Below are 19,132 nucleotides of genomic sequence, written 5' to 3'. Positions count from 1 at the left end.
TATATATATATAATTATATATATATATATATATATCTATTTAAAACAAAGGATCACATAAACCACGTTTTAATTAATCAGTTTTATCTTCTTTCATAGCTACAATTCTTAAAAAATTACATCAATGTATATATACTAGTAATTATGTACTATATTACAGAGATTTTCAAATGCACCATACATTCTGCAAGTACTCCCTAAAATGACTTATATAGCATAACATATTAATTTTGGTACTGACTCGATATACCACTTACTCATAGTACATTTATATTCAATTTAGTCTAAAAAATTCACTATTATTTCTTGAACACCCTTGTTGTCTTGACTTTCTCTTCTCCTCATTTATGATACGCATTATACTGACATTTGTGCTATAATATTACAATGTCATGGTAACACACTGTTTCAAGTACACTGTTCGAAAGACACGTTTTGTGAGGTTGAATGTTCGTTGCTTTCTGATCGATGCAACAATATTTTTTATTAAAATATTAACATAATAGTAGTCTCGCTTACTCTAGCTTCAATTGATACACTTAATATACGGTTATTCAATATCTATCCACCAAAAGTTATGCCTGAAGTATAGTACATCTATTCGTACATTAACAACTTTTTACACGCGAATCTTATTAGTTATGCTCTTTCTTTTTACTGTACATAAATCGACAATGAAAAATAAAGCGTTCTATCACTCCGGGATCTCTGGTTCCGGAGTGGGCTGTACTTGTTTTTGAACCATACACGATCGAGCTATCGATTCGAATAATCTGAAACAATACAAATCAAATATAAATGAATATATCGTAAAACAGATGTAGTCAAATTCATAAGCTGATTAATAACTTACTTTTCAATTTCTGGCGCACAGTGAACGAATTCGTGCGTCCAGAATTTGTATGTTGGATTTTTTATAAGTTCGACGAATGTAATGAGAAGACCCCATGGATGAGGCCTATTTACGATAAGTCTCTCTAGGAGAACTCTCGTAATTTGTTCTTGTATTGCTTCTGTATTAGCTTCGGCAAACAAGTACAGAAGTGTGCAGCTGAAGTAATGTGTATGACTATTAGGATATCGTAGCTGATTTGCAATCGCATTCACGAACAAATAACGACCTTCTGTATCTAGATCGACCGCCAAGTTTTGGAATATATCCATATGTGCAGAATGTGCGATAGTAGACATGTTAGGAGTATGCCCTTTACTACGAATAAAAGCTATAGCTTGTGTTCCCACGTAAAGTACTAAAGCGTTCATCAACTGAATATTGTAACGGACACCAGCTTCTTGAGATACTTGTAAATTACTGCGTAATTCAGAAAGGAAAGTAACAGGTGCACGCGCTTTCAGATATGAATCAAGCTCTTTTTTGAAACTTAGTGGTTGTATCATGGACGCAAAATTAGTCAATACCCGAGGAGCATGAGCTATTTCTTGTAGCATATCAACCTTCAGATTTGGTGTAAATGGATCAGGCAATCGCATATTTCTTGGATACGCGCTTAAAATCAGATTTTTCATCTGTATGCAATTGGGTGGAATTACATCGCAAAATCCATAATGATAATCACAAAGGAATTCAGGAAAATCGTGTAGTAAAACTAATAGCACTCTAAGCGTTCCTTTGTATAACAAAGTAACAGGTTTAGCAAGTTCGGCATTTCGAAGGTATGGTGCGAGATACCTGAATAGATCGGTTAAAAGTTGCGCGTACATACCCCAACATTTTTGTTGCGGTGTGATTGCAAGCATACGGCCAATAAATACTCTGTGTGAAACTAACTCTAGCCAAGCGTAACAAAATCCCGAAGCTTTCGCTGGTCTAAGTATGTGCAACGTATGACAGAACGCAGTTAATACTTGATAATTTACTGCTTCCAATACAGGTTCAGGAGCACAAAGTTCCAGGAAGAGCATAATGAAAATTCTGTGATAAGGCAATTGTTGAAAATCGGTTCCACGTATTTCGTGATCTTGCAGTAACACGCCAGCAACGATTCCTAATACCTTGTTTAGCAAATTAATCTTCGTGTGAGTGTTTGTACTGTCACCAGAATGTTTTACCAAAAGCGCGACTAATCGGACAAAAGCATCCAGCGAATGGAAACATTTCGCACGAACAACTGATGGTGCAGCGTTTGTTTCAGCTAAAGCACGATAACACAGATCCACACACATCTGGGTGCTCAATTTGAAGAATCTTGTTATGAGATCATCGGTTTTAAGAATTCCGTGAATGTTCATTTGATGAACAAATATTCCAAAAGCTTTCGTAGGATCACGAGCGTGTGTTGGACTATGATGCATTGAAACCCATTCACGTAACAAATATTCCGTTTTCTCCATCAATCCGGGTGGATCATCAAAGTCACGAGCCTGTAAGATACAAATGACATAAATTGTATAAATACAAAAGTGTGTTCTCGGTGCCTTATGATTGGCAAAATTTACTTACTCTCACCTGTAGAATTCCAGAATGAATATGGGCTGTAGGGCCAGCAGGAGCTCTGTCTGCTAACACAGCTGGGTCATGATTAGTGCGCAAAGATTCTATCAGACTTGTTAGTCTAAAGAGTAAAATCCTAAAAATATGAACATACATGCATATATTTTTTTATTTAAATTAATATAAAGTGAATTATTTTATTAGTTAGTATTCATATATTATAGATAGTAACCCTTCAGGAGGTGCTCTGTGATGAGCCATTCTGGCAAGTATCTCAACTGTGTGAAATAAGTCGGAATCAGTAACATGTGTAGTCTGTCTTTCATCAATTAAATAAAGTTGCACCAACTGCACGGCAAATGCTGTTGCCATAGCGTTACCAGAGTCTATAGCTTGGGCTAAAGCTAAATCGTACTGTGGAAGACTAATTAAATGAGACCTGAAAATAATATTATAATGGAATTATTAATAAGATTATAGTATCATATAATTGCTCAAGTAAATTTAATAATCTATAAATATACTATGAAAAAATCGAATACCTGACGAGATAATCGACAGCTTCGAAGTTGTATCGGAATTCTTCTCTGCATTCTGTCAAACATCGAGTAACGTGTTTGTTTGTCCACTGCATACCATAAGCACGTGGATCTTGAAGACACTTCAGAATGCGTAAATGAAGCTCTCTATATCGTAGTATAATTTCTGAATCTATTACACCACTAGAAATGGTAGGGCCGTCTAATAACCCTTCTACAGCCTAAAATTGGGGATGTATAAAATGTATGTACATAATGATATATACGATGAACGCGCATTCTGTAATAAATTACCTTTTTAAGTAATGCCATAGCAGCGCCTGCATCTCTTGATCTTCGTGTTAGAATAATAGATTCTAACAAACTATGAAGGGCAGCTTGTTGTGGAGGAGGTGCAGCTGGACCCATCGTGGCAAGTAATACTTCAACTTCAGCTGCAAGCTTTTCTAACATAGCTCCAACCTCATCGTTACTTACTGCAGCAGCATATGCAGCAACCTGTTGTGCTGTAGCCACTGCAACTGCAGGATTAGCCGAAAATGCTGTCACTGCAGGTTCCTTTAAAAGAAAAATTATTACCGTTAAAGGTTTTGTACATACGGCACATTTTTATGGGAGGGGTGCTTTATACAGGAATACGTACTGTAACAGGTTTGGGCATTAGTAGAGCTTGTGTATCACGTTCAGATAATGGTAAAAATCCTGGAATATTTCTTGCAAATTCTTCGTACACAGCCATTTGTTGAGCCGTCACTCCGCCTACCTTCAATCTTATTTGTTCGGGCATTCTTTCAGCTTGATATTTCGCCAATGGATCACAATACCTTCTCCCTTCCTGCCGTGCAATCTTCCGCAGTTCGATTTCATTTAACAGACGTTTGTCCATTTCTGGGATCGCTTTTTCGATAGCTGTTTTTTGTACAAATGCACAAGCAAGTTCCATGTTATCGGTAGCTACTACACCAGCCGCTTGTTCCGCGAGTTCTTTCTGTTGTGGTGTTGTACCCATCATTGCGGCTAAAAAAGCTTGTTTTAAATTTGTACTAATCGACGTTAAAACTTGATCGCGGCAAGTAATCATAGCCATTCCAGCGGTTAAATTACGAACCATGTGCCTAGCTGCGGTTCTCATTCGAACTTCTTCTGGATCTAACGCAAAGTCTTTTCTTACTATTTGTTCGCTAGTAGTTAGAGCTATTTTGATCGATCGATCGACTACAGGATGAATCCATTCCTGAATTGCTCTCTCAACAGCTGGGCGAACAAACTGTTTTAAATGCGGATGTGTTTGGAACAATGGCAAATTGTTATTAATTGTGATATGCTGAGAAATGTTGGCAATGCCTGTTACAGATATATCCATATAATTAAAACGTGGTTCTGGTGGACCAGTAGGTAATGACGGTGTTGTATTCGCTGGAGCAGGCTGTGAAACGATAGTTCCAGTTGTGGTAGGACCAACCAATTCTTCAATAGGGCCTTGAGATTGTTGTTGGTTATTGTTCGATTCGGATTTTTTATTAGGATGCGACAACTGATATTCCAAGTTCCGCAATTTTTCTGGATCTTTCAAATAAAGCGCTGGTTTTAATTCACCAACATCAATACTTAAATTTTTGCATAACACTTCGATCTCGAATTTTAAGTTCAATTTTAAATCGGGTTCTTGATGTAATTCTGCCAATACATTCATAATTGCCATTGTCCAAGGATTAGGCGGCCGGAAAACACGGCTTTTTGCACAACTCTCGAGTACTTTAGCAACAAAGGGAACCACGTAGAGTAGTTCTTGCTGACCTTTGTGATACGCTTCAACAAGTAAACTTTTTAGATCTATATCAATATGTAAAATAGGTTTATTCCTTCCAAGAGTTAACATCCCTAGCCAGTGACCTAAATTTTTTAAAAGTGAACGATCAGAAAAATTTGCTATCCCTTTATCACTTCGTAACAAAACTTTTATGTTTCTAAATGTCTCTCTAGTAACCATTTTATACACGTCTGGCAACTTTAAGCAGTCCAGAAAATTTGAATATAAGGCATGGAAATTTAGTTCTATGCTTGCACGTTTCATCACTAAATATTGAGCCATCCAAGGCCAATACTCTTCCGTAACGATTTCTCGAATTTCGTCGCATTTCTGTTGTAAGTTCAGTTGACTAAGATTGTTAAAGATGAACGCTGTCTTATCTTGCAAAGCTTCTGGCGGTGTCGTAATCTTTTCTTCTTTATCTGTTGCTACTAATAGTGTATCGATGTTTGTTGCGTTAGCAATGGAAGGCTAAAGTTAAAGAAAAGAAAAATCATAAATAACAGTAGAAATATATTATCTAATTTAAAAATGTAAATTTTACTTACTCTGGCCGACAGAGATGTGGTTGGAGTTGTTGATGCTTTTGCTTGAGTAGTACTTGTCGTTATTGTCGTTGTTGTAATAGTTTTGTATGGCGTAGTAACTGGTGCTAATATAGCTGCTAAAGTTTTTGGTAGGACTGGACCTTGAGGTCTTGTGGGAGGTTCCTGCCCCTGTAATCCATATTCTATGTATTCAATTAAATGTGGCGGAAACTCACTGAAATGTTGAATTGCCCTAACGTGTTCGCAATATGTTTGATAGTCTTTTAAACGGCTCTTGAAACGATCTAGAGCTGTTATACCAAAATAATACATCTTGCTACCTTCTGGTTTTCTAAGCGCATCTAATACAAATCTCAAAGCTAATCCAAGCGTCATATAGCTGTTAATCAATCCTTTTTCAATGATTCCTCCGAACAGTTGTGCCGTAATTTGCAGTTCTTTATCAGGATATTGAGGAAAAAACCGATATTCCTCGAATAAATTCCTCAACATACAGTTAAATACTTCTCTCTCTCTTTTACTACCAGAATCTTGGAACTTTTTCAGCATATCGAGAACTTCATCAATTGATAATGTAGGATGTGGTGGATGATTGTATATACGTTGAAAATAGCTGTTTGCTTCGTCTTCGATCTCTTTAGAAACATTTTGTGCCATGTCAGGAAATAAGTTTGATGTTTCAGGTATTCTTGCTTTCTCAATGCCTGTCGGTGGTCCAAGCCGGCCTAATCCCCCAATTGTTGTACTGCCAGGGAGAACAGACGGTCCTTGCGTACCAACTGGTCCTGAATGTAACTGCGAAGATAATGGCAACATCGGAAATGGACTTGGAGAAGGTCCCATGAGACGAGAAGGAGACCCAGGTGCTGATACTAAAGGCCCAAGAGCACCTGGTAAATTAAACGCGGAACTACTCGGTGGACCAAGACTGGAACCCAAACCCATAGATGCAAGATTTGAACTTAAATTTCCAAGTGGGTCCACTTGTTTTGAAGAAAACAACTACAAAATTAAATAAAATACATGTTTTGTATAAAGGGAGTCACAAAAAATTATTTATAATTATACTAGTTTGGATACCTGTCCTCCTAAATTAGCTGGATTAAAAGGTTCCAATGCACGATGCCGTAAAACTCCTGGCGGAGGTGGTCTGCTCATTGTACTTTTACTTAACATTAGACTGCAATTTTGTACCATTGTCATTATTGCCTCGGAACATTCTTGAGATACGCTCCTTTAAAGAATATAATTAATAACAAAAAGGTATTATTGGTATTAAATAAAATGTATTATTTATATTAAAAAATTTTGCAATGAAAATAGTGAAATGTACCCGGCGCACACTTGTAAACAAGCAAGCATTGTTGTTAGAGTCTCTTGCGGGAGTTGACTCGCTTTTGGTACTGTAAGATCTTCCTTTATTCCAGGACCCATCACTTGAGGACAACGTCTTTGTAAAAATTTTACACAAGCAGTAACAAAAACCTCTCCTTGTTCTCTAATTTTATCTGTCAACCACTTTTCTAACTTTAGATATTCTCTTCTTGAAGCCAAACAAGCCAAGTCGATAACAAACGGATATGATTGAGCAGTCAACAGATGAGTTAATGCTTTGAGATCTTGAGCGACATCAAGAATACGAGATAATCTTGTTTGATCATGATCCCCGCGTATATACCATTCTGCCATAGCATGCATAATAATAGATTTTATTTTAACAGTATTTCCATGCCACGCATGATGCAGAATAACAGTCGAATTTGGATGATTTCCGAGAAAAATGGGCATTAATGTACTAAGTAATTCCTGTCTGAGCATAGTGATAGGGGCGTTAATTTGTAATAATGCTAATACAAGAACATCAGGGCAGTGTTGAATGGGCCATTTAAATATTTCTTGGACAGGTCCGTACAGTCCTCTTTCTGCCATATGTAGGAGTAATTCTACTACATTTAACGATCTCCATGTTTGTGCTTCTTTACTGTCACTTTCTGGCGCCGCTTTTAATACATCAACAGTCACAGAGAGATATGGATAATCGGCGAAACAAAATATATCAGGGCACTTTAAAATTTGTTGTACTAAAGAAAACTGTCCTTCTATATTATCCCAAGGACGATAAAAAAGTTCCACAGGAAACATATCTGGAGGGTATCCTTGATGTTGCAATCCCAATCTTAATCCTATGATCAACAGATTCAATCCTTGCCTATCTTTGATAATAAAATCTGCATGATCCAACTTAACTATTACTTCACTCCAAGATAGTGACGACTGCTTGAATTTTAAATAAAATTAAAGTTAAATTTAATACCAATTATTAATTTCATTGTTACATATCAATTATTAGTACTTACAATCTCCTTTACAGCTTGAACAAACACTTCAACATTCCATGTAGCAGGAGTAGTGTTATCATTTGATTTTTCCTTGTTGGTATCTTGTGTAGTTCCAGAATTACTCCAGAATGATTGTAATCCACCAGCATCATCAAGACTACTACAACTACGCGCCATATGAGCTAAAACTCTGGCAGCACATGCTGGAGATATTTCTCTAGCTCCTAGGCCAGCTAAGGCTGATCGACATTCTTCAACGCTACTAGTGAATCCATATCCTAATTCCATAATCAATTCTACTAAAGAATTCCCATCCTAAAGATCGACGTTACATATATGTAAAAATTCTTAATTTACAATAGAGTAATTGTAAAACTGCTATTACTTATTTTTACCATTTGGTTAACAGCCATGTTTGGTTCAGTTTTAACTTGCGGAGTTTCCCCGTTGTCTGGGTACAAGAGTGGTGCTAACACCACTGGTACCAGCTCACGGGGAAAATCGCGCCTTAAATTCTTGAGAAATTTTTCTTTTGCTTCTGATGAAAGGCCAAATTGATTGGCCGAATGAAAAGCTTGAGATAATATCAGATGAAGAACTTCAGGCAACGAATCGTGCAATCCCTCTTCGTGGTGTCTATTGCTTGACTCAGAGTTAATATAATTTTTTATCAATTCAGGTAGCTGCTTTTGTACGTGCTCTAGGGCTAATGTACGAATTTCAGTATTCTCAGAATGCAGCAATGCAATCGCAAATGCAACTTCTTGTACTAGAGTTAAACCAAGTACCTTTTTCAAACGTAAAAAAAGTTTTGGCGACGGGTTTAAAGTCTGAAAAAGTAAAATTAAAATTAACGCAATTGTTTATCTCTACAAAGCTATATAACGTAGATAAATATTTCACAGCTCTCTATATACATATGCATACTCTAATTTTAATAACCTTAACCTAAATAAAAATTAAAATAAACCTTTTGCTGATGAAATGGATGATCTATAGCAAAGCACAGATTAGAAATAAAAGAAGGCTTGCTAAGAAGATTAGTACACTCTTGTTTCAAAAGTTGCACTTGAAAGAAATCTTTTGCGCTTGATTCTGGTGGCTCTCCAGTCGAAAAGTCGATGCACGAGAGTAAAGAGCGCAGCAAATGTCTGTCTGCCTCCAAACCCTTCCACTGCACCAACTACAACAACGATAATAAATCTTACTACAATACACATATTAAATGTAACCGTTCAAATATAATTACAATTTCGGTAATAAAAATCGAAGATAAAAGATACTGTGAAGCATTTGGACCAGTTTCAAATGAAACGGATACATTTTTTACTTGTTAAATAACTGTGATACAATTATTGTAAATATGGTAGAAGTGAGAATTAAAAAATTTCCAAAGTTTTATTGTTTGAAATAATACGTTGAAATACATACAAATTACGAAGAAGAGGCTAAGTTCAAGATGTATTTTATGCCGCGTGAATATCGAATTGCCAATTATCATAAAACAAGGATAATAATTTACATATAAATCTACGTTTCATATTTTTCATATAAAAGTTCATATTTCCAAACGGAATTAAGTGGAATCCGTGATAACGTTCACGGAGCATATTGCGCTGTTTCGAGGACGGCGTGTGATGAACAGAAGGTGGAAGGGGTGGGCATAAAAGATGCAGCAGTACAACAGGTTTTTTTTTTCTACTTACGACTGATATTTCTTGGCAGCTGTCCCGAAAATTTTTCTTATTTAAATTCGCAACCAAATAACTGATTTGTGACAAAGTAAAAGACAACGAGTCCAGGTTCATAGTTCCATGAATACGACCTCGAAAGCTTCAAACGTGTTTGAAGCTTTCTTCGGTATCCACGAATTGCCTCCCCGGATTCTCTCCTCGTTAAAAGCATGAAAACTACATTGGCACAGTCCTACGACCAACATCGGGATTAATATTTTGAAATACAATTTCAAACCAACGTCATGGCGAGCACAACAAGATAATACTGAAAACGTAACACTACTTCGAGATCACACCATACAACCAGTCACACTCTACTGGTCTCTTTTTCCATCCACTTCGGTAGACTTCTACCTCTACAAGACAGCCGATTTACTACTTCTGTAAATCACCGCTAGAGCGCGTTTATGTTCAAAGAAAAATCTAGGAAATTTTCACATTCCATATTATTAAAGCGAGTTTTTATATAATTCTAGTCAATTTCGGTACATGCCCAATCACGATAAACAAGTGAACTTAGTTTCCTTATTTTAAATTCACGTACGATCGAAAACAAAATTCAATCTCTCAGGACTTTGACTAGCCAATTGCAGACGCAAGCTGACCAACCTTTGGGTGGTCATCAGTTTATCGCAAAATGGAAACTGACTAAGAGAAAAAAGGAAACATAGACGTTTAGTAAAATATTTTCCAAAAATTCATTGTGTATCTTACTTTAAAATTTTTTAAACTTACTGAAAAAGATAAAAAAAAAAACAGTTGTTTACAAATCGGATTTGATTTCAGTTCAATTGTTTTTTTAGAAAATGAGAATGTTATATGATATTACTTTTTTCAGATATGTTTTCGTTTAATAAACAACGAATTTAAGATCAGAGAACAATATCGTAAGCTGTATTTAATGTATACATAGGTATACCATACATTAGAAGATACCAATTTTCTTTTTTAATTATTATTTAAAAAATGGACACATCCAGCAAAAGAAAAGAGATGTTTGAAAGGAAGAAAGTGAAAAGAAAAATGAGGTAAGATATTTCTCAATGTAACGGTATTTGAAAATATCAGAATATGATACAAAGAAAACTTGTAAAACATATTATGTGTTTTTAAGTAAGGCACAAATGCAATTAGCAATAGCTAAAAAAAAGGAATGCGATGCCAAAGCTCTCGCAATTGTGGAACAACTTCTAGAAACGAAGATAGATGTACAATGGCTTTTATGTAATGTAAGTATAATTTTAGGCATTCAAGTGTAATAATATGTTGTATCGTTATATATTTTTATAGTTAGGATATATCAACAGAAGTCATATGGAAGATGTAATTGAAGAAAGAGCTATAATTAAGTTATGTGGCTATGTGTTATGCAATAATACGTTAACAACAGTAATTGGTCAACGTTATCATATATCGACAAAGAAAAATAAAATTTATGATGTAACACGGCGTAAAAATTTTTGTAGCTCATGTTGTTATGGAGCATGTAATTATCTTTTGGAGCAAATGCTTACAACTCCTTTGTGGCTAAGAGATAAAGAAGAAGTACCAGAATTTAAAATATTGCTAGGCAAAGATGAATTTAAAAAAAGTATGCCTGGAGATGAAATTTGTGTGAGAGACATAAACACTGTACCAAACCCTGAGAACAAAAATGAACACGTGCAAAATGATAGAATGTGGAACAATTCAGAAAATACAGATTCTAGTACACATTTAGAAATTAATGCATACAATGAATGTACAGTAGAAAATTCTAAAATGATTAATGAAAGTACACTAATAAGTAATGTTATCGAAGAACCTGATATGTTTAAAGAACAATTTTCAAAGAACTTTAATAAAGAATGCGGGGATGTGAAAAATTCATCTGTTAATTTAAAAGATACGGATAACATTGAAAATTACATAAATCATGATACTGTTGAAAAGAAATCTAGTTCAGTTGACAACAGTTTAGTAGATAACATACTAAGTGAAGTTTCTATAAATTTAAATAATGATGTTAATTTGTTGAACAAAAATACAAATAAAAATGTAAGAAATGAAGTAGCAACAGAACACGGTATAACTATTACAAAACAGAATGCCACTGTTAATAATAAAAATCATGTACAAGAATTAGAACAAAATAAAAGTAAAAGACTGGTAAAAAAAATTTCTACTAAGACAAAACAATCAAGAGAATTTTATAATCTTGCAATGCATGTTGAACAAAGTGCAAGGGAATGGATCACTGAAGATACCATCTCTTTATTATCAGGAGAAGAGGATGTTAAAAATCGGCTGTTAGAAAATATAATTCAGCATGATAGATACTTGCATTTGTGTAAAGAGTTAAATAAATTGCAATTAGAAGATGAAAAGGATAATCATACAGATTCAATTGCAAACACCTTAAAACCATTACCTCATTTATCTGTTCTTCAAGAAGAAGGGAAGAAAATGGAATTAAAAGTATAATATTAAAAGAAGAGATTTTAACAAGAGAATTTAAGCTTAAAAATAAATAATTTTTACATAATTATTATTTTTAGGTTCGAGCATTTTATAGTGGTAATATGATCATAAAGAATCCTTCTGATATTACCCAAAATATTGCAAAAACTACTGAAAAGGATGACTTTAGTCCAGTATTACCTTTGACAGATGCACATAGTCCCAAAATTCTTCGGCGTCGGATATTTTTAGATAAACTTAATAAAATGTAATATGATTTATATGTGTTTACCATTTTTATAAATATTATAATGCTTGTTATCTTTTTCTATTATAGATTGCCTGACTTGTTACGAGCATTAGCTAGTAACAAATTACCACAATATGTGTGCAGCAATGAAAAGAGTACTATGATTAAAACATTAATTAATACTTTTTCCTTATCTGCTGGAAATATTATTTTTAAATCTGCTGAATGGACCCTTGTGGGTCTTATTATTATTAAAATGTGAGTATTATAATGTGAGCCAAATATGTGATTGTAGTGAAAATAACTATATTTTAATGTATCTTGTTTAGGTTGAGTATGATAGATCCACAGTTGAAAACTTTATTGTCAACCAAACAGGCATCTATGTATATTTCTATGATTTTAATGTCATACAAATTAGATTCAAATTATTTAGATAGATTAGTAATGGAACTAATTAATAATGTGGAACTATCGAATGTACGTAGATAATGCTACGGAGGTTATGACTTACAAATTATAAATATACCCGTTTTGTTAGATATTATGTATTATGTTGAAAACATATCATTTCGTATTTATTGAATATAGTAGAAGTAAAATTATGAAATATTCATTTTTTTATTATAAATATTTTTTTAATTCATGACTGAGTTATTGAAGGAAACAATAAAAAAATAGAAATGTTCATTAGTAAAATTTCTGAACCATATTTCAGAGTATATAAATACAAAAAAATTGTACTTTGTCATGTTTACAATGAACATGAAGCTGGAGTAGGTACTCCAGTAAGGGGAGAAGGTGGACATTCAAGTCCTAGTGTATCTATTTGTGCTGTGGTTGCTAACTGATCCTCCGTTGAACGATTTCCAATCTTATCGCGTAAAGCTTCATACAGATTATGCACTGCTTCATTATGCTTAAATGATAAATATGGTTATGAAACTATAATGCAGCTATAACAGAATAATATATACATATATTTTTAATTAAAATATATAGTACTACCTGACTAGTTGGTTGAAGTGCTTTCATTAATGTATGAAGACGAGTAGGTGGTAACTTTGGATGAATGTACCAAAGTAATTTCAATAAATGTCGTGTAACATTGTCTCTACCTAATCCTGCTAGGAAAAACTCATCGAATATGACTGTACAGAATGATTCATTGGAAAATTCATCAGCCATATTTAATATTAATAAAGATACCTATAAGAAAGTATGAGAAACTCGATTTTTCACTATTCAATTACTGTTACTATAACATTAAAAGTTTTATTTATTTTAAAGTAGATAAATTTACCAAGGTATGTAAAAAGGGATCTTCGAATGCACGTTGTGCTTGACAATTTGGTAAAGTAGCTAATACTCTCATTAAACCTCTGGCATCGCCTCTTCCTCTTCCTACTCCGCCACCGCCGCCTACATGTAACGCATAATACATAGACAAAACTGCAGCAACTCCTGATAATATAGCATATGCTTGACAAGCATCAGGTGGAGGACCGGAATGTTCTATTATAGCAATTGCACTTTCCCTCTCATCGGGTGGAAGTTTACAATTTAGTTGCCTTATTTGGTCATCTACCTGAGAAAGATGCGTTATTGATTATTGTATAATAATATATTAGCATTCCTGTACATGTATTATTGTTAGCACGTTTACCATTAAAGACATAAGTGCGGGTAAAAACTTCGTCACGACTTGACTATCTAATTTTGGTTCTTTAAAATCTTGTGAATCAATCATTTGCCAAGCAGATAAACCTAGTGCGAGCATTCTGAGTAATAATACGAGAACTGCATTTTCTCTAGGAAGTGCTTCACCATTTATCAAATGAAGTGCTATTTTAATTGCACTGCTAGCAAGAAAGTTCACTGCATATGGATCGCATAATATCATGCTTAGGTCACCCAACACTTGCTCTTGACCTCTCTATGAAAGATTATGAATTATTTTACTTTCCTATCAATAAGTCACATAATAAACAGCTATTATGTATTTAAAATATTATATACCTTAATGCTATCAAGAAATCCTTGCAATTCACGAGACCTTTTGATGTCAACATTCTTTTCTCTAATGCACGCATCAAGGCACCATGTAAATTTGTGACATGGATCAACAGAAATAATATCTTGTACCTATAAATATTTAACATTCAAATAGTATTATAATATTATAGTATTATTATAATCTTACATAGTATTGTATGTATGTAATGTAATTTCAGCTCACCTCTAAATCATGTAAAGCCATTAATAATTCTGCTCTTAATGTACAATAATGTATATTTTTTGTACGCAAGAACAAGGTTCTTAAAAATTGTAATACCATGTCATACAATTTCACACTATGTCCAATCATGTGAGCAAGTTTTTGTACGACTTCACCTTGTCTCCTTACCTAAACATACAAATTAAATAATTTGATAAAGTTCTACATTTGAGCTAGCAATGCTCGTTTATAACATACCTTCGGAGAAGGCATAAAGAAAAGGCTATTTAAGTTTCGATGGTCAAACAATATCTGTTCTTTCTCAATGATGTATCTGCTAAATAATGGAGAAACTTCATCTCCAAATAGACTTTGATTATCTTTCCAGATTTGTCGTTTAACTTCAGTGTCTGCGTCGTTATATAGCTCTTTTTCTCGAACGAGTACTCGTAAATATTTGTCCTCTATATGCGGCGTATTTCGTAAAATGCACATAACAACTGGTCTTAATGCCGTAACTCTTACAGCTGGAAAACTTTTGGACAACAATTCTTTCAATCTTCTATCTCCAGTTGAACCTTTGTCTGCTCTTTCGGTACCAATTTCATTGATTCTTTTCACTAATTTTTCTCTTAATTCTTCTAGAACCGATGCATGGAAATCTAACCTTCTCACTCCATGAAGATCAAGCAAAGGTAGCATAGGTCTTAAGGATGGCAATAATATACCATTTTCTAACTGAAACTCTTCAATCGCTTTTAATGGATCTGTACAACTTGTTAAAGCATCTCTTAAGAAACCTTGTCCAGGTATTCCAAGATCATCTAACCCATTTCCAATTTCACAACTATTTTTCATAGTGTTCATTATTATTGTTTTATTTTTTCTATATTCCTGACCATGAATAAGATATAAATGTATAACATAACAGTAAAATTGATTAAAAATTATAGTTTATCTCATGCTATGAACATTGAACGAATATTTTATATGTTTATTTAAAATTGTTCATTATGTTAAATGCACGATCTCTTGATCTATCTGTCACCACACTGTCACTTTGTACAACTGCGATACGTGTTGCATGTGATTTCACGGAACCTGAAATTAGCAGTGTATTGTTACACATTATAGTATCACAATGAATTTAGCAATATTACACTTATATATACAAGCATATAATTGCTTATTTTAGATTGTTAAAATTTTCAACGTATATTATGTATTTACTTTAATGTCCATACGTAAGTTGTAATTAATTTAACTAACTGAAGGAAATTATAATGATTAGTAGTACTTAACTCTTCTCATGAAGAACTCGTATGCGTAAGTAATATACATGTGTGTGTGTGTGTGTGTGTGTGTGTGTGTGTGTGTGTGTTGCAATGGCTTTATATATAATACAAATGTCAGTTCAGATGAATATACTCCCTTATGTGATAAGAATTAAAATTGTGAAGAAAATGTGTTTATATATATATAAGTAGCAACTATATTAAACATGATGCGAATGAAAGTGTACACGAGACATCCAGATTGTCTGTAAATTCTTTAGGTGATCTGATTCGGAAAGGAATCAATTGTTATCGACGTATATTCGTTCATAAAAGAAGCAGCATTATAGGTTATCATGGCACAATCAACAGCCAGTGGTACGTCTTCTCGACGATATATGAGGGAACATGATGTTAACGTACCATCTTCATCGCGTTATGTGGACAGCGAATGGGAAACTAAAGAGGTAATATAATTACAGTTTGTTATTTTTGTCATTAAATAATTATAGTCGATTTTTATTAATTTACATAAACGATATTGTACGCTCTGTGCGTATCAAATAAAAAAAGAAATGTAACTTTCACTTATCTTTCTTATACGGCAGTTATAATAAGTATTTGTATCAGTACGTGATTGATAATTTTTGATAAGTCATTGAATAATTAAGATTACATTTATAGGCATTACGACAAAGAGAACTTGAAGAAGCACGAGCACGCGCTGCTCAGATGGAGAAAACAATGAGATGGTGGTCAGATTGTACTGCTAATTGGCGTGAAAAATGGAGTAAAGTACGTAACGAGAGGAACATGGCAAGGGAGGAAGCAAAAATGCTTAGAGCCAAGTTAGAGATAGCTGTGAAGGACGCGAATAGCTATAAACATGAATGTCAGGAACTTGAATTGCAAAATGACCAACTAAAAAAGGAAATGGAAAAGATACATATGATATTATTGAAACATGCTGGACAATTCGATCAACAAATTTTCACTGTTTTAGAATCAGATCCACAACTGAGAAGTACATTAGGTATAGATGAATTATTGAAATTTTATAATAACGTGGAACAAAGTGAAAATGTAAATTCCCCAAAAGATTTACTTGCTTGTAAAGTTTCTCTTGAAGAATCTAATGTTTGTGTAGGCAGTCATAATATTTTACCAGATAGAGATATTGAAGAATATGTGTTACAAGGTGCAGTGCCAAAGCATGCTGTAGAGTTATACAAAGAGAGTTCTATTAATTCATTAGATAAAGATATTGCAAGATTAGTTGCAGACTCTAGTTCTATAGAGGATAGTATAGAGAAAAACCGGCCTTCATGCACAGATGAGTCTTATGTACAAAAGATATTGATCCTTCAACATAAATTGGACGAAGCTGCAAAAACTATTTCTACAGAAAGAGAGTAAGAGTATCAGTCATTATGTATTAATAGTATCCAAATGTAATTTAATTTTTAATTAAAATTTTTTTCTCAGAGAAAAGAATTCTTTACATCGTGGTATGGAAAAATTAAAACTAGAAATAATACAATTAAGAAAGCAGTGTGAAGAATTGGAAGAAAGTAAAGCCGAAACTGCAAGAGAATTGCTCGAATTGAAAGATCGGTTCCAAATTGAGCTTACTGATGTACAAGCAGGAATAATTGATGAAGCTACAAGTAGGGAAGGAATGAACCGTCGCTTGTGTGAACTTAGAGCTAAAGTAAATTTTATATATACAAGCATAAAAATTTAATTAAAATTTAAATACGTTTCTCGTTAATTATATATGTAATTTTAGCTGGAGAAACTTCAAGCTGAAAATGCAGCAGAATGGGGAAAGAGAGAGCGTTTAGAAACAGAGAAAATTTGTCTGGAACGAGAAAACAAGCAACTTCGTAATGAATTAAATGATTTGCAAGAAAGGATAGAATCGCGAAGATCACGTCCAGTTTCTACTTCTGATAGTGATACAAGACAGTTGCAGCAAGAATTCTTAGTTAGGAATGTGGTTTGTATCATACTCCAACATAACATTTTAGTTTAAATGTAATGTATTTTTAATGTATATTTATATGAATTTTCTAATTAAATATTTGTTAGACAATATTAAAAAAATCTTTGGAAGAAAAAACAACAGAACTCTCACATGCGATGAGAAGATCAGAACAATATGAAGCAGAAGTAAAGAGAGTGCGAGCTAGAGTAGAAGAATTGAAAAAGGAATTAGCTGTAGCTCAGGATGAAGTAGATGCTGCAACTAATAGTGTTCGTAAATTACAACGGGCAAATGAAGATCTTTTAGAACAATTAGAATCAGCTAATATACAATTGGAACATTTTCGAAATAGGTAAATAGTAACAACAACTATTACTATTACTTGCTATAAATTAGTAAATAATATTGTTCTAATTAAATGATAGAATATTTGTTAATAATTAATTTATTGCCAGTACCGATTCGTACACAGTAGATGTAGGAATAGCAGAAAATACTGAAGAAAAGTTGTGCATGACTAACGATGGTAAACTAACAAATGGTAAGGTTCAACATGTTAATGTAAGTATTAATTTAATAATTAGAATATTATTTTCTGAACACTATTTCAGATTATGAATCTCAACAAGCCTAGTATTCACTCATTTCGATAACAATGTTAAAATTAATTTGAACACTGATAAACGTGAAATTTGGAATGTGAATGATAATTTTTCCTACATTCCCCAAGATGCATAAACACCAGTCGATGTAGCAGTATTTTTGAATGATGTAAAACACTGCTAAACATATACTTAATATTAAGTTATTTAATAACTGAGCTTAAACAGCAAAAAACTACTGCCTATTCCAGTATTGTATTATTGTTTAAATTGCACTACATTTTCAGGTTTGTATTATAATTTGCTATTATTATTAATTTTATATATAATTCTGTATATAATTGCTTTTATAATATTTTGTACTATATATATATATATATATATATATATATATATATATATATATATATATATATATATACAGAAGTTTTTTTACGATTATATTATATATATACTTCTTTTATCTGTAAAAACTCACATTCCAATATATTATTTTTAAAATATTTTTATTATATGTACATAAATATAATGTATATATCAAATTTTGCCTCTTACCTAAAGACTGGTGAATTTAGATAAGGAGAGATTATCTGTACCATCTATGATACCTGATATTTATAATTACAATTTCTGCGCTGTCACATATGTAAAGTAAGATCTAAAAAATTGTGAATGTATCTATATATATACATATATAATGTAGATGTTAACATATTAATATTAAGTAGAAGGATTATTTAAATTTACGCTCGTCAGTAAAGGACTTACAAACAAAAATGTTCAATCTATATTTATTAATTGTGATGCAACTTATACTTAAAACGGAGTAGAAAATTGAATTTTTTGTTTATCTAATACATGTTTATTGATACAAGAGGATAAAATTTCTAATGTACACTTAATATGTGCAAGTACCTCAATAAAATGATATGTAATATG

At 33.1% G+C, this 19,132-nt stretch overlaps 4 protein-coding genes across 10 annotated transcripts; 2 read left to right on the top strand and 2 right to left on the bottom strand.

Annotated features, from left to right (window-relative positions):
- Window positions 1-52: 52 nt before the first annotated feature.
- Window positions 53-9,787, bottom strand: Not1 (CCR4-NOT transcription complex subunit 1). Of its 2 annotated transcripts, none has more exons than XM_076906010.1 (14): window positions 9,394-9,787; window positions 8,658-8,870; window positions 8,083-8,517; window positions 7,706-8,002; window positions 6,682-7,625; window positions 6,429-6,582; window positions 5,349-6,350; window positions 3,634-5,271; window positions 3,285-3,548; window positions 2,994-3,211; window positions 2,684-2,890; window positions 2,461-2,587; window positions 853-2,381; window positions 53-772 (listed from the first exon to the last, which is right to left on the bottom strand). In XM_076906010.1, the coding sequence occupies exons 1-14, from the start codon at window positions 9,493-9,495 to the stop codon at window positions 694-696; spliced, it is 7,209 nt and encodes a 2,402-aa protein (XP_076762125.1). In that variant the 5' UTR covers window positions 9,496-9,787; the 3' UTR covers window positions 53-693. The 2 variants fall into 2 exon arrangements, with proteins under 2 accessions (XP_076762125.1, XP_076762135.1); XM_076906020.1 differs by having other exon boundaries at window positions 2,467-2,587.
- Window positions 9,788-10,307: 520 nt separating this feature from the next.
- LOC143430314 (putative RNA polymerase II subunit B1 CTD phosphatase RPAP2) lies at window positions 10,308-12,968 on the top strand. 4 transcript variants are annotated; one of them, XM_076906488.1, is made up of 7 exons: window positions 10,308-10,451; window positions 10,538-10,652; window positions 10,714-11,880; window positions 11,961-12,130; window positions 12,200-12,370; window positions 12,442-12,592; window positions 12,831-12,968. In XM_076906488.1, the coding sequence occupies exons 1-7, from the start codon at window positions 10,390-10,392 to the stop codon at window positions 12,837-12,839; spliced, it is 1,845 nt and encodes a 614-aa protein (XP_076762603.1). In that variant the 5' UTR covers window positions 10,308-10,389; the 3' UTR covers window positions 12,840-12,968. The 4 variants fall into 4 exon arrangements, with proteins under 4 accessions (XP_076762603.1, XP_076762594.1, XP_076762612.1 ...); XM_076906479.1 differs by lacking the exon at window positions 12,831-12,968 and having other exon boundaries at window positions 12,442-12,778; XM_076906497.1 differs by lacking the exon at window positions 12,831-12,968 and having other exon boundaries at window positions 10,322-10,451; window positions 10,542-10,652; window positions 12,442-12,778.
- Nelf-b (negative elongation factor B) lies at window positions 12,799-15,311 on the bottom strand. The gene is made up of 7 exons (XM_076906533.1): window positions 14,589-15,311; window positions 14,352-14,519; window positions 14,132-14,257; window positions 13,779-14,048; window positions 13,416-13,700; window positions 13,121-13,321; window positions 12,799-13,031 (listed from the first exon to the last, which is right to left on the bottom strand). The coding sequence occupies exons 1-7, from the start codon at window positions 15,195-15,197 to the stop codon at window positions 12,867-12,869; spliced, it is 1,824 nt and encodes a 607-aa protein (XP_076762648.1). The 5' UTR covers window positions 15,198-15,311; the 3' UTR covers window positions 12,799-12,866.
- A 422-nt stretch (window positions 15,312-15,733) lies between these two features.
- On the top strand, window positions 15,734-18,867 carry LOC143430480 (coiled-coil domain-containing protein 102A). 3 transcript variants are annotated; one of them, XM_076906797.1, is made up of 9 exons: window positions 15,734-16,071; window positions 16,289-16,637; window positions 16,752-17,016; window positions 17,090-17,315; window positions 17,394-17,603; window positions 17,696-17,943; window positions 18,047-18,132; window positions 18,203-18,480; window positions 18,755-18,867. In XM_076906797.1, exons 1-8 carry the CDS (start codon window positions 15,961-15,963, stop codon window positions 18,223-18,225), a joined length of 1,518 nt encoding a protein of 505 aa, XP_076762912.1. In that variant the 5' UTR covers window positions 15,734-15,960; the 3' UTR covers window positions 18,226-18,480; window positions 18,755-18,867. The 3 variants fall into 3 exon arrangements, with proteins under 3 accessions (XP_076762912.1, XP_076762907.1, XP_076762908.1); XM_076906792.1 differs by having other exon boundaries at window positions 16,289-17,016; XM_076906793.1 differs by lacking the exon at window positions 18,047-18,132 and having other exon boundaries at window positions 16,289-17,016.
- The last annotated feature ends 265 nt before the right edge of the window (window positions 18,868-19,132 follow it).

Source organism: Xylocopa sonorina, chromosome 1 (genome assembly GCF_050948175.1).
Source record: "Xylocopa sonorina isolate GNS202 chromosome 1, iyXylSono1_principal, whole genome shotgun sequence".
NCBI classification, from domain to species: domain Eukaryota; kingdom Metazoa; phylum Arthropoda; class Insecta; order Hymenoptera; family Apidae; genus Xylocopa; species Xylocopa sonorina.
This window is presented reverse-complemented; position numbering and strand designations above follow the sequence as displayed.